Raw genomic sequence first — 14482 nt, 5'->3', positions numbered from 1 at the left:
AAAAACTATAATTCCAGGTATCACTGCAAAGAGAGAGAAGGATTCTCAATGAACTACTTCTTTTAAGAAACTTAAGCTCACTTACTTTCAGTGATGATACTAGTACCATATTATTACAAGGAAAACACAGTTGATATAATTCCTTTACTATGCTTTATAATCCTTTCAAAAATAAACTAGGGAAGAGTTTAAGTATCCAACCTTCTATAAAAAGTAGCAGCTTTATATGCCATGAGTAGAGGAAAGATAGCAATAAGAAGGGTGTCATCTGCTCACCACAGACAAGGGGAAGCCAATAGCTTCCTGCTACTGCCTTTCAGGAAAGAAAGTAAAACAGCAACCGCCTCAACCAAAATGACCAATTAATTATACACTTCCATTGATCCTCCAATCAAAACCAAGTTTAGGATTTATGTCACAAATGAAAGATAAAAAGTGCAATATCCTCCAAGTGAGACAAGGTTCTAAGTATGCAACATTCTTTTAAAGATGGCAATGATGTCCTAATTACCAAATCCAAAAAACAGCCTTTCTTGGTTACTATTCTCACTGGTCTCTCTACCAAACATGGTATGTTGGTGGGCATATGGAGATGCCAGAACTGATCATAAGACTACCCTCAAAAAATGAGACCATAAATTATAAACTCAGAAGAGATGGCCAATGTTACTTACAGAAATAGAACTCTTGATCCAGAAAGGCTAAATTATAACCCAATGCAAGATGTTAGGTAATATATTTAAAGAGAGAACACTTTCAGAAGATAGGATTGAGCCACAGTGGAAGCACAGAGGCAAACACTGGTGATGCCTAACTTAGCAATAATTAGCAAAATGACTTTAAAAACAACCATCCCTCTGAAAAGGTATTTTATCTCAAGTTACACTGAGTGAGAAGAGATGCTTTAAAATTATCCAAATCCCTTATTTCTGATTTTTTGCTCTTTTGTAATAAAGTTTGCCATGGAGTGCTCTACCTAAATGAAGAGGACATGCCAGTTAAGCTGACATAAACATACTAAATTAGTTTTTTGTTATTGCTGTTGTAAAGTGAAAAATTCAGACTCCTTGAGCTTCTTTAAACAGACTACTGTCAGAGAAATGGATGTATACTCCAAATCAGGAAACAGAAGCTCAAAGAGGTTCAGTAGCTTGCTCAGGGTCATTTCTGTAAGTAAATGATAGAGCTACGATGGGAACCCAGATTGGTCTGACTCTAAAGCACGAACTCTTCTTCCCTTTACACCAAGGATATAACCAATCTGTCAGTACTTGAAACAATTCCGAAAGATTCTTACTGACAAAAAATGATTACTTTTTAGAAAGATGGAAGATAATTCTTGCTAAAGCTTTGACAAAAACAATTCATAATTCCTCTAATTCAGAAAATACTTTGATCTATGAATACACAAATTCAAGTGAACACACACACATACACAAAAATAACATAACTAAGCCTAGACTGAACCCCCCTGCCACTCTTTTTTCTAAACATTTACCAGGACATGAAAGAAAAACAGACTAAAATCTGTAAAAACATTAAGTAAGATATTCTCAATTCATTTTCCACTGTGCTGAAAGAAACACCAACCTTATTAATGGCACATGCGGTCTTCTCCCGGCTGGTGCCACTACTTGTCCTAATGATCTTGGATAGATCTTCACGAGCAGCAAGTAGATGTGCCATTGTAATCGTCGTCTTGGGTGACAAAGCATAACGCTTAGGCTGATAAATTCTTGCTATATCATCTGTTTTTACCTAAATGACAAGAGTTAAAGAAAAAAGGAACAAAAGTACATTTTAATGAAAGAGCAAAAACAATCATAATCTTTAGAAAGAAAGAAAAGGAGATAATGCATAAGGAGTTAGAAAAGAGCAAAAACACCCAAATATCTGAGAATTTATGAATAATTTAGAACAAATAAAATAGACCAACAGGTGTTAAAAATATGTAACTACCAGCAACAACTCGCTAAAAAATAATAACAAAAAAATTTCTATTCATATTAACAAAAAATACCTAAAAAATAGTTTTACCAAAACCACATACAGGACATTTAAAAAGGAAACATCAGTAAATCTTGCGAAAACAAAAGGAAAACTTGTATAAATGGTAAGAAATACCAAGGTTCGGTATGGGAACATTAAGTATTATTGTCAGTTTTCCCCAAAATTAACTTATAATCCTATAGAAATAGTTTTTGAGAGAATGAAAAAAAAATCTAAAGTTAAATCCAGAAACTCAATATGTAAGAATAACTAAAAGCATTTTGAAATATAATCCTACCAAATACTAATATGCTATAATACAAAATTATCATCATCTTATCAGTTAACATTTAATGAGCACTTATTAAATGTGCCAGGATGCTCTTCACTTAGTAAGGCATTATTTCTTTAATCCTCAAAATATCCTTTTAGAGTGGCTGGTTTTTATTATCCCCTTTTGCAGATGGAAAAAAAAAAATGAGGCATAGAAAACTTGTTAGTTTCCCCAAAATATAGAGAGAATCCCAGCTCTGCCCACTTACTAACAAAAGTCTACCTGACCTCCAGGCACAGGTCTAGTATAGATAACAGTTTGTTATCCTAACTCCATCTAATTAACTAGAACTTGGGAGAAAAAAAAATAGATTGATGAAATAGTATATTGAAACTCAGAGCCTCATAAATCTATGAATGCAATAAATGATAAAGGAGACATCACAGATCAACGAGAAAAAGAAAAGATTATCTTTTAAATGGGGCTGGAATGACCTGGTGGCTATCTGTAATAATAACAATAATATAGCACACCATATAACAAAGGGAATTCCAAAGAGAATAAAAAGTTAACTGTTTGAGGTTTAATTTTCAATTTAAAAACAACTACATTATAAAAATTAAAATTTCTATACTTCAAAAGATATAAAACAACATCTAATGACAACTGGGGAAAATATTTTCAACAAATAATTCAACCAGCAAACTTCCTTTATATATAAAAAGCTCAAACACAAAAAGAAAACAGAATTCTACAGGAAAAAAAAAATGACAAGACATATAAATAGAAGTTAAAAAAAGGAAATTCAAATGACTAATAAGCTTATGAAAAAAGTTCAACTTTGTCAATAATAAGAACAGACAAAACAAGTTAGTCTTTTTAACCATCAAGTTAGCAATAAAGAGGCTAAAGTGAGACATTTCATTTACCTTACTGGTAGGAGTTAATTTAAACTTAAGTGGAAAACAATTTGGCCATGGGAAGCAAGAGCATTAAGAGACAAAATCTTTGACACAGTAAATTTCCTTTAAGGAATCCACCATAAAATTTTACTTTGAAATTTATATATAAAAATTATACATAGAAACATGCCTGGTATTGTTAATATAGAAAAAAATGTATGAAATAAGAGAAGTAAATGATTGACTCACTAAATGATAAAATATAATGTAGCCATAAGAAGGATACTGAAAGAAATTTAGTACTGTTACATGCTATGACGTGAATAAACCTTGGAAATATTATGCTGAATCAAAGAAGCCAGATGCAGAAGACACATATTGTATGATTCCATTTATATGAAATGTCCAGATAGGCAAATCCACAGAAACGTAAAATATATTATAGTAATGGTTGCCAGGGCATGGAGGTAGGGAGTATTGGGAATGACTGCTGAGAGGTAGCTATGTCATTTTGGGATGATGGAAGTGTTATGGAATTACATATAAGGTTACACAACACAGTGAACAGACTAAAAACCACTGAATTGTACACTTTAAAATGGTATATTTTGGCCAGGCACAGTGGCTCACTCCTGTAATCTCAGCACTTTGGGAGGCTGAAGTGGGAGGATCACTTCAGGCCAGGAGTTTGAGACCAGCCTGGGCAACATGGCAAAACCCTGTCTCTACAAAAAATAAAACAAAATTTTTAATTAGCCAGGTGTGGTGGCACACGTCTGTAGTCCCAGCTGCTTGAGCAAAGGCTGCAGTGGGAGGATCGCTTGACCCTCCAATGAGTTGCAGTGAGCTATGATGATGGCACTGCACTCCAGCCTGGGTAACAACACGACTACAACTCAAAAATAAAAATAAAATGGTAAATTTTATGTTAATTATATCTCAAAAAAATTAAAAATTAATTTTAAAAAGGGTACTAAAATACAGTTTTTGGAGATATTGGAAAATGGTTACAATATATTTAGTGAAAAAGCAAGCTATAAAATTACATTCACAATATTATCTCAATACTAGCAAAACAATTAAGAAAAGAAACTACATAACCTTTCTAATAAATGACTATAATCTTTTTGAAGGGCAACTCTGGAGTATGCATCAACAACCTTAAAATCATTTCCCTTAATCAAGACAGTTCACTTTTAGGAATACATCATTGACATGAACAAAAATTTAGCTGTCAAGAATTTTATTACAGGGTCAAAGAAGCAAAATTAAAGAAAACCTCAGTGTCTATCAATACAGTATATATATGCATATAATAAAATATTGTGCAAAGAACAAAGTTGATGACAGTCACTCAACAATATCAGACACGTTTTTCTATCATGAAAATAGGGAGAAAATGATAAAGATATAATAAATTCAACAAGAAAAGAAAACAGTATACAAATGCATATAATCATATAATCAATTGAAAAAGACCAAAGGAAAGGCCAAAACTGATCCATACATAGTCCAAGGAAAATATATTTTTAAAAACCTTCCCAAATAAGAAAAAAACAAAAACACAATCTCCTTGTCCTAAAACATGAAGAAAAAAGACCAACATGAGAAGATAAAATATCAAGATATTTCCTAAAGGAATATTTGCTCAAAGCACCCATTTAAGTCCAGTTAAGGGGTCAAACATGCCCATGAATCTATGTCACTGAATGTTGAAAGAATATGTCAAAACTCATTTATTTTGGATTTCTCTGTAATCTTAATGCCAACATTGAAAATATCAAAGTACGTTAAGACAATTTTAATGCAACTACCCTTCATAATTTACCTAGTATTCCTACATTCCTTTTTCTCATTAAAATTCTGTTAGGTTAAACAGGTGACCCAACACAGATACAACCTCTATTAAGTTTCCAGAGCTCAGTAATGCTGGTGCTTCCCACACATCTGAACGCTATTCCATTTCTTGAGGTAAGCAATCATGTCACCTACTTCACTGGTAACTTATAGCTCTTAACAGCACTTGAGCTTCTTGCACAAAGCAGTTACTCCAATGAAATACACAGACATCCCTGGAGTTTATCCTGGCGCATATGCAGAAGTGAATCAGGCTTTAACCACCCAAGAAGCTGATTAGATATTACACACACAAATCTTCTATACCTAATCATCAGGAGTACTGAGATGTTCATCCTGAACCAGGTACATAGTACCTGACATATACAAAGTGCTGAATGTTTATTAAAGAAAATGCATGGCCAGGCGCGGTGGCTCATGCCTGTAATCCCAGCACTTTGGGAGGCTGAGGCGGGCGGATCACGAGGTCAGGAGACCAAGACCATCCTGGCTAAAACGGTGAAACCCCATCTCTACTAAAAATACAAAAAAGTAGGTGGGCATGATGGCAGGGTGCCTGTAGTCCCAGCTACTCTGGAGGCTGAGGCAGGAGAATGGCGTGAACCCAGGAGGCGGAGCTTGCAGTGAGCCGAGATCACAGCCACTGCACTCCAGCCTGGGGGACAGTGCAAGACTCCGTCTCAAAAAAAAAAAAAAAAAATAAGAAAATGCATGAATGATGGTCTTCAATCCCTGTTCTAATCACTCTTCACTTTTCTGTATCTGTCAGGTGTTTGGAAAGGGACTCTATGTAAAACACGTGAGGGAGGATTTCTAGGTAAATGAATCATACTGAAGACACTAAATTATAAAAGGTACATATATCCTATGACAAGGAGAATGAAAGAGAAACAGATAAAAAGGGAACCAACACTTCAAAACACTCAAAGTCTATTTGTAAAATAGTCCATCCCTCCAACCCCTGGTGACATGCTGCTACTCCTTTCCTGGAAAAAGAAAAATACAGTATACAGGAAAAAAAAAAAAATTAGGTTTATCTTCCTGAGAAAATGAGCAGCTACAAAGACCACACGTTGGCATTAAGAATTGCCACAGCACATCGGCCAGCTCCAAAGCCTGACATTAACGATCCCTAATAACGACTGTAGTTCCCAGTAGGCTTTATAGTGCTTTACTCTTTTCTTTTTGTTTTAAGAGACTGTGACTCGCTGTGTTGATCAAGCTGGTTTTGAACTCCTGGCCTCAAGTAATCCTCCCAGCTCAACCTCCCAAAGTGTTGAGATTATAGGTGTGAGCACAGCACCTGCCCCCCAACCCCAACTGCCTTTATCATTAGAGACAGTCTTGCTCTGTCGCCCAAGCTGTAGTGCAATGGCATGATTATAGCTCACTGCAGCCTCAAACTCCTGGGTTCAAGCGATCCACCCACCCCAGCCTCCTGAGTAGCTGGGACTATAGGCACACACTACCATGACCAGCCGGTGCTTTACTCTTAAATATGAACAACCAAAAACTACCATGCAGCTGAAGAAGCCACCAACATGGGAGAGACCAAGAAAAACAAATAAACAAAAAATTATGCTAGAGGAAACAGATAATTGAAAGCAAAATAAAAAAAAAATTACAAAAGCAAAGTTTCTATCTTTATTCAAGATGATAGTATACCAAAAAATATTTTTAAAAAATCAAGAATCAAAAAGAATTTATGGAAATTTTAAAAATAATTGCAGAAACAAAAATTCAACACCAAGTATAAAGTTAAAAACATTTCTGAGAAACTGAATCAAAAAAGGGAGAGAGAAAATGAGAATAAAAAATAAAACAATTTAAGCGAGTCTATCTGGAGTGTTTAATATCTGACTAAAGCATTTCAGAAAGAGAATAAAAAAACAAAAGGGAAAAATTAATAAAGGAAAATATAAAAGCTAAAACAGTCTACATATCGAAAGGTCCATCTAGTAGGGCACAGTGAATGAAAAAAAACTCAGATCAACACATATTGTGCAATTTCAAAACTCCAAGGATAAAGAGCCCAAAAGCTTACAGAGAAACATAACAGGTCACACAAAAACACAGAGAATGGAGTCGGTTTTCTTAAGGGCAGCACTAAATACTTGAAAACGATGAAGCAATGCCTTCAATATTCTTAGAGAAATACATTTTCAACCTAGAATTTTATATTCAAATGTGAAAGCAGACTAAACATTTTCAAAATGCAAAGAGATTGACAAAAATCACCTCCTATGCACTCCTTGTTTGGAAATTACTTGTGGATTTCCTACAGCAGAACAAGGGGATAAACAAAGAGTGATAAACAAAGAGTCAGTTTTCTTAACAGCAGCACTAAATACTTGAAAATGGTGAAGCAATGCCTTCAATATTCTTAGAGAAATGTATTTTCTACCTAGAATTTTACATTCAAATGTGAAAGCAGACTAAACATTTTCAGAATGCAAAGAGTGACAAAAATCACTTCCTATGCACTCCTTGTTTGGAAATTACTTGTGGATTTCCTACAGCAAACAAGGGGATAAACAAATAGCGAGCCATGGGATCTAGAAGGTAGTAGGGCAGCCAAGGATAGCCATGCAAACAGCAAAATTGCAGTAAGTGGATGCAAGTTTCTGAGAGAAAAAGTATACAGAAAATGGAGAACTCATTAGAAGACCTAATTTTTTATAGTATAGTTTTCTTAAAAAAAAAAGCATTTTATCATATTGCAGAAACACAATGCAAGAAAAAATAAAATTCATTTAGAAGCCCCTTTGTAGGTTGACTAGCCCTCCAAAGAGGTCCACATCCTAATTCCTGGAACCTGTGAATGTTACCTTGCAGATGCAGGTATGATTAAGTTAAACATCTTGAGATGGAGAGGTTATTCTGTATTATCTGTGTGGGCCTAGTATAATCACAAGGGTTCTCATAAGGGAGAGACAGGAGTGTCACAGACAGAAGGCGATGTGACAATGGAAGCAGAGAGAGAGAGAAAGGCTGGAAGATTCTATTGGGCTACTGGCTCTGAAGAGAGGAGATGAAGCCAACAGCTAAACTATGCAGGTGGCATTTAGAAGCTAGGATATGCAAGGAAACAGATTCTCCCCTAAAGGATCCAGGAAGAATGCAACCCTGCCAATACCTTCACTTTAGGACTGCTAGTCTCCAAATTTTAAGAGAATAAATCTGTATTACTTAAGCTACTAAATTTGTGGTAAACTTTCACAGCAGCCATAGGAAACTAATACATCACATGGAAAGAGACATCATGTCAAAGACAAGAAGGTAACAGAAGTACCACACTTTATGAGAAGCTAATGCCTGATGATCAGAGGTGGAACAGTTTCATGCCAAAACCATCGCCCTGCCCCCCAACCCTCCATGGAAAAACTGTTTTCCACAAAACCAGTCCCTGGTGCCAAAAAGGTTGGGAACTGCTGGCATAAGTGACCCCAACTGATCTAGCATGGGGCAGAAGAACTGCCCAATTAATCCAAAAAATGTAAAAATAATAACACCTGAAATTCCACTTGCAGTCAAGATACAGTAATCGGCACCAGATTAACTCTCCCACCTGAAACAACTAAAAAACTGGATAACCCATGTGATGTGAACCAATGATGGTCAGACACTGGACATCAAGGAACACAGGACAATAATCCCTAAATGAGGAGAAGCCCTGTAATTGTCTCAGCTTACTGCCTGGAGAGTTTCCAGGCAATGATGCAGGGTAGGGAGAGCGGGGGTGAGGAGTGATCCCAGACTAAGCATGGGTACAGATTAAAGGCATAAAATGGGAGCGATGGGAGACAGCTCTTTAGAAAGCTATCTGAAGAGATTCAAATTTGGAAATGGCCTCACCTCCCAACCCCCTCTTCAACTGAAACACATTCTATATTCATCCAGCCTTAAGATACTTTTAAGGCCGGTTGGCATCAATACTACCTACAACTATTCTTATATCCTGCTTTCTTGTTACGTTGCTCACTATATATATCTCATTATCTCATATGATGCCCCTTCTTTTATGCATATCCTGGCATAAATCACAGTATCTATGATTTTAAAATAAATGTCAAAAATGTGGGGAGAAATTAAGTTGTATGCAACAGGGATTTATACAAGACCAGGATCATCTTGTAAGACCAGTAGTTGGCCTGGGCATGTAGTTGAGATAGGGATGAAGTACAAATGTGGCATGGTTACATAACAGACAAGCAAGCCAGAAGAGCTGTTATAGGCTACCACCTACAGGACACATATGGGAAAACAGCCTTACCTTTGCTCTATCAGACCATCCAAAGGACTGTACAGTCACATCTAATCGTTTCATTAACATTCGTCGGCGGCACTCATATTCACAGGAAAGAGCATCATTGATTCTTTCCAGTTGTTCCTAAAAAAATTGGAAATAAAAATAATAAACTTTAGATTCTTTCATTCTGCAAAGAAAACAAATCTGAAAATTGTGCTAAGTACTTCCTACTGAGTCAAAAGATATTGTACTTACTGACCATTTCCTGTTCCCATGAGACTTTATGGTAAATTATTTAAATACTAAAGTATAATTGAAAGAACATTTATGATATCCAGAAGACATTAAACATACAAATTAAACTCCACCCGTTGGCAGAGTATACTTTATCTATAATCAAATTTGTTAATTTAAGTAAAACATTTACTGCTAAGCAGTCTGGACCAATAAGGAAAGAAAATACCAATAACTCATCTTGCTGGCTTTGAGCCTCTGTTCTTTTCAAATCACATCTGTGCTAGCACATTGAACACTATCAATATCCTCAGCCAGGTATTTTTAAAAATAATTTAACTAAAGAAATGTTAGGACATATTACTCCAGAATATCAATCAATTTTAATTCTACAAAATAATATACACATGCTACATATTGCAAAATAGATGTTCATTTATAAAATTAAGTCATATTCACTAATTTAATTACATAAAACTAATTACAAAAAGGGGGATTTACCGCCTGTTCTGAATTTAAATCAATTTTCAGCAGTGGTTTTCCCACATGATTTTTCTGGACCTTTGAGAGAATATCTTTCACCTAAAAGTAAATATAAAAGATTGTGAAAAATGTATATTCCTAATTTAATATGCTTTTTTAAAGTATCGCTCTAAACACTACAGAATAAAATATTAAAGTGACATAATTTAAATATACCATCACACACCAGAATACCACTACAATACAGAGTATCTTTTTCAAAAAAGCACATTATATTCATTCAAGCTATAGAGCACATTCTTTCTCAGCATAAGAATGAACATACACAGACAGCTAAAGAAGTACCTAGGTTCTACTATGAGAATCTGTGTCTTAATGAAATAACTTTGGAGTTCCTACTTAAGATAGCACTTTCTTACTTCCTAGTAAATTTTCCAAAGGGATACTAAAACCCTTAACCAGCACATTGATTTTTCTCAAATAAATGCTACGTACACATTCCAGTTGTAAGTATTCTCGTTTCACTGTTCAGCAAGACAACATAAGGGAGCAAGCCATCTCTCTCAATTACAGTCATCACATACATATTTTCATTACTTGTGCAAAGCCCCTAATTTGAATTACTTGAAACATTGGTATTTTGACAAACAAGATATTAGGCATTTACTTTTCCTTTAGCAATATCAGGGTCATTCAGTAATTTATCCTCCTAACTAAACGATTAATTTATCTTCCTGACTGGAGAATCCATCATTAGCTAAATAAAATATTTACAAAACCAAATGAAATATTTACAGTTTTTTTTTTTTTTACAAGGTAACCAAAGGAAACAACCAAGGGCAGTTCAGATTTTGAGAAGCATGAAGCTTATTTAATGTTGGGGGCACTCTTTAAGGAAAGAATTCAAAATTAGCTTGGAAGATGGGGTTGTAATGTGGAGTAACTGTAAATGGGCACAGTTGAGGTTTCTTCTGAGGGTGATGGAGAAGCTCTAAATTCAAGAGTTTGGTGATGGTTGTTTAACTCTGTAAATATACTAAAATTCACTGAACTAGATATATATACTTAAAATGGGCAAACTTTATGGCATGATTACATTTCCAAAATGGTGTTTTAAAAAAATTAGCTTAGAAAGAACCTGTGCAAGTAAGAGACCCCAAAACTTCAGCTTTAGTAGCTTCACAGCAAATCTACATCTACAAGGATAAAATTTCTCTACTGATACAATTTGTACATATTTTAAAGAAATTATTAATTTACTTTCTTAAAATGGACCATTTCTGTAGATTCTCCAACTGTTGTAAATATCTCCAATTTTATGTTTTTTCATACATTATAAAAAGTATGAGTTGTAACTCCTCACTCCAGAGGAATTCTCAATGTATACTTGTAGTTTGTTACGTGTAATCACATTCAGCTCCATTCCTAGGATTCCAATATTACGTAATAGTTTTAATAAATCTGAAAATCACTTGTTATAGAGTAAGTTAAGGGCACAGGCTCTGGAGGTTGACTACCTGGGTTTAAACCTCAGGTCTACTACCATTTAGAAATTTGCTTGTTTAACTTATTAAATCTTTCAGTACTTAAGTTTCCTCACATGGTTGTCTAGGTAATACAACAGAGGGGTGATGTATTACCCATAACCATGGGTGATGTGAGAATTGAGTTATTACATGTAAACATTTAGAACCACCTCACATGGGTGATGTGAGAATTAAGTGAGTTATTACACGTAAACATTTAGAACAGTGAATGCTATATATTTGCTGTTATTATACCACCACTATATATTGGTTGTAATTATACCACTATAAATACACATTTGAACAACTTGAAGTTAGAAAATAATACTTTCCTTCCCCAATGGTAACAAAGTGTCTTCTGGACACATCACATGCAGAAGAAAGAAAACATGAAAATTTTTACTTTTGGTTAAAAATTGAATAGAGTAGGAAGACCTTTTAAGTAAATATTTAGCCAAGATGGCCATAGTAACAACTACCTTATAATTAGTATGCCAGTATTTGAACCTAGGCATTACAGACTACTTCAAGTAGGGCAAAGAGGTAATTGAGAATGTTGTTAATACTAAATAAAAACCATAAAACGGAATAGCCTCTTTGAGAAGCACTAGAAAATTATAATGAGCTCAGAAATCTGTCTCAATTTGAAATAGTCCCAGAAAAATTTAGCCAACCCCAGATCAGTCTTCATCCAGAGGAAAAAAGAAAAAAATTCTGAAGAGTAACTTGTTAACTCCATAAGAATGTTTTTGAGCTGAGATTCACAGACTTACTCTCTGGTTTGCAAGTTCTACCAAAAAAATTTTTTTTAATATTCTGTTTTTATCTTAATGATACTATAATTCTCTTACATTAAGACAAACCTTATTTTTCAGTTCCTAAATTATTAACGCAAAACAGATCTTTACTGAACAAGGATTTAAGGCACTGTGTCTAAAAATGGAGTTATGTACTTATTCTTGAAGGTTAGGCAAGAATTTTATTTTCCTTTATAATGAATCCTGTATTCTTCCCCTAGAGGACTGCATATTTAACAAATGAAACCCAGGAACTAGGCCAGAATTTGGTCTGTGAGAGTAGCATCCTCTCTAATATATGGCTCGACAGGGAACAAGAGTTGTTTAGTAACTGAAAAAAAAAAAAATGCCAAAGTACATAAGGTACATAGTTTGGAGTTGTTTTTAACTACCCCCATCAGGGTACTAATTAATACATTCTTCCATTCATTATATAATGCACTTACTCTTACTAAACATTTATCCACCAAAAACTGTGTATGCTCACTGCCAAAGAAACCACTCTGCAATTCTATTAACATCCATTTTTTAAAAAGTTTAGTTTCCTTTGACTTTGTAGGATAACTCTACTTCTACTTCTTTCTTTCATTCTTATACTACATTACAACCCTGGTTAAGAAAGTGATCCTTAAATTTGCTAAGTGATTTCTATCATGGTAAACTCTGGCAAAGCTGAAGGCCAGTAACTCATTAAGATTTGATTCCTGAATATTAGCTATTGACAGATTAGGTCACATGCCTGTTAAGTCTGAATCCAAAACTGGGTTTATATGAAGATAAACTCTTGAAATAAAATGTATACCTCATAATTATAGGGAATAATTTCATTTTTAATATAGCACTTACATGTTAGCATTCAGTTGAATTTTGGGGAAAATAAAACAAAGATAATACCTTTGATTCCACCTGGTTTAGCATATGCGGAATGTCAGAAGTTGTTGACTTGGGTATACCAAGTGTATCAAACATAGCTTGAACTTCCTGATAAATTTCACTATTTTTATCTAATTGAGAATTTTTATGTTTCTTGTTCTGTAATATCTGTGAAGCTTGAAGTTCTGTACTTAAAAATACTACAATAAAGAGAAAATAAATAATGTTAATACAAGTATAAGAATTTCTTAAAATATTTCACTGAAATTATTCACTTAAAACAAGTATCAATTAATACCAATAATGCCAACTTACAAAGACCCAAAGAACAACACCAACAGTTGTAGAACACTGTACACTTATAAATGAAGTGATTCCCTAGTCCATAACGAGTATTACATTTTTTTAAATGAAATGAGAAAAAACAACTAACTAAAGCTATATAAAATAGACATTCTATTAAATGCATTTACACTGTACTTTAAATGGTTGGTTCTTTTCACACCGGAGGAGCCCTAGCAGCTCCTACTGGAGTTAAGCAGGCAAAGATACAGGCCCCCACAAAACAGCAGCGTAACTTTCATCTACTTTACCTGGAGAGGTTTAACCTAAGACTTAGTTTGAAACAGATGAATGGGTACAAAAAAAAAGGGCACTACAAGCAAAAAACTAAAATGAATTTATTTAATACTACCAGGAAAAAGAGAAATGGTTTATTTTATTCTCTTTGATTTCACACTAGCTGGTTTCAGTTCGATTTTAATTAACATATTAAATGATCTAGACTGCTATTTCAAAAAGTACATGTTTACCAAGGACCTGTTCTGAGCCAGGAACGGTGTGAACAATGGGGATGCCAAGTCAAGGAAGACATGATGCCTACCCTCAAAGAGTATAAAATCCAGTAGTTGAGACCCACCACCAAATCAACAATTTAAGAATAGATAAGAATGTGTAAGACTCTGATAAATTATTCTGTCTTATATGTACAGAGCACGCAGATCAGGGAAGAACATATAGTTCTAACTGATCTATAAGCACATAGAGCAATTTGAGTCAGGATAAACCACCCCAAACTGTTTACAAGTCCCTTTACTTTCACCGTTTCATCTAATCCTTTCAATACCCATATTTAAGAAAATTACTCAAAAATCTTAAATGGTTATAGTCTTGTTTTAAAGAGACTCTTCACTACAGTAGGTAAGACTTTGTTTTTGGCTGGGCGTGGTGGCTCACGCCTATAATTCCAGCACTTTGGGAAGCTGAAGCAGGCAGATCACCCGAGGTCAGGAGCTTAA

The 14482-nt window shown here is 34.6% G+C and overlaps 1 protein-coding gene across 1 annotated transcript in view; it reads right to left on the bottom strand.

The window, feature by feature from the left end:
• FAM98B (family with sequence similarity 98 member B) overlaps positions 1-14482 on the bottom strand; it is a 33209-nt gene that overhangs the window by 3161 nt on the left and 15566 nt on the right. Inside the window, exons 4-7 of the mRNA XM_055278657.2 lie at positions 13206-13384; positions 10007-10087; positions 9296-9412; positions 1591-1758 (exon numbers count right to left, since the gene is read on the bottom strand). Of these exons, the coding sequence (XP_055134632.1) occupies positions 1591-1758; positions 9296-9412; positions 10007-10087; positions 13206-13384 (545 nt within the window). The remainder of the gene's footprint in view (positions 1-1590; positions 1759-9295; positions 9413-10006; positions 10088-13205; positions 13385-14482) is intronic.

This window comes from Symphalangus syndactylus, chromosome 5, assembly GCF_028878055.3.
Source record: "Symphalangus syndactylus isolate Jambi chromosome 5, NHGRI_mSymSyn1-v2.1_pri, whole genome shotgun sequence".
Classification (NCBI taxonomy): Eukaryota; Metazoa; Chordata; class Mammalia; order Primates; family Hylobatidae; genus Symphalangus; species Symphalangus syndactylus.
This window is presented reverse-complemented; position numbering and strand designations above follow the sequence as displayed.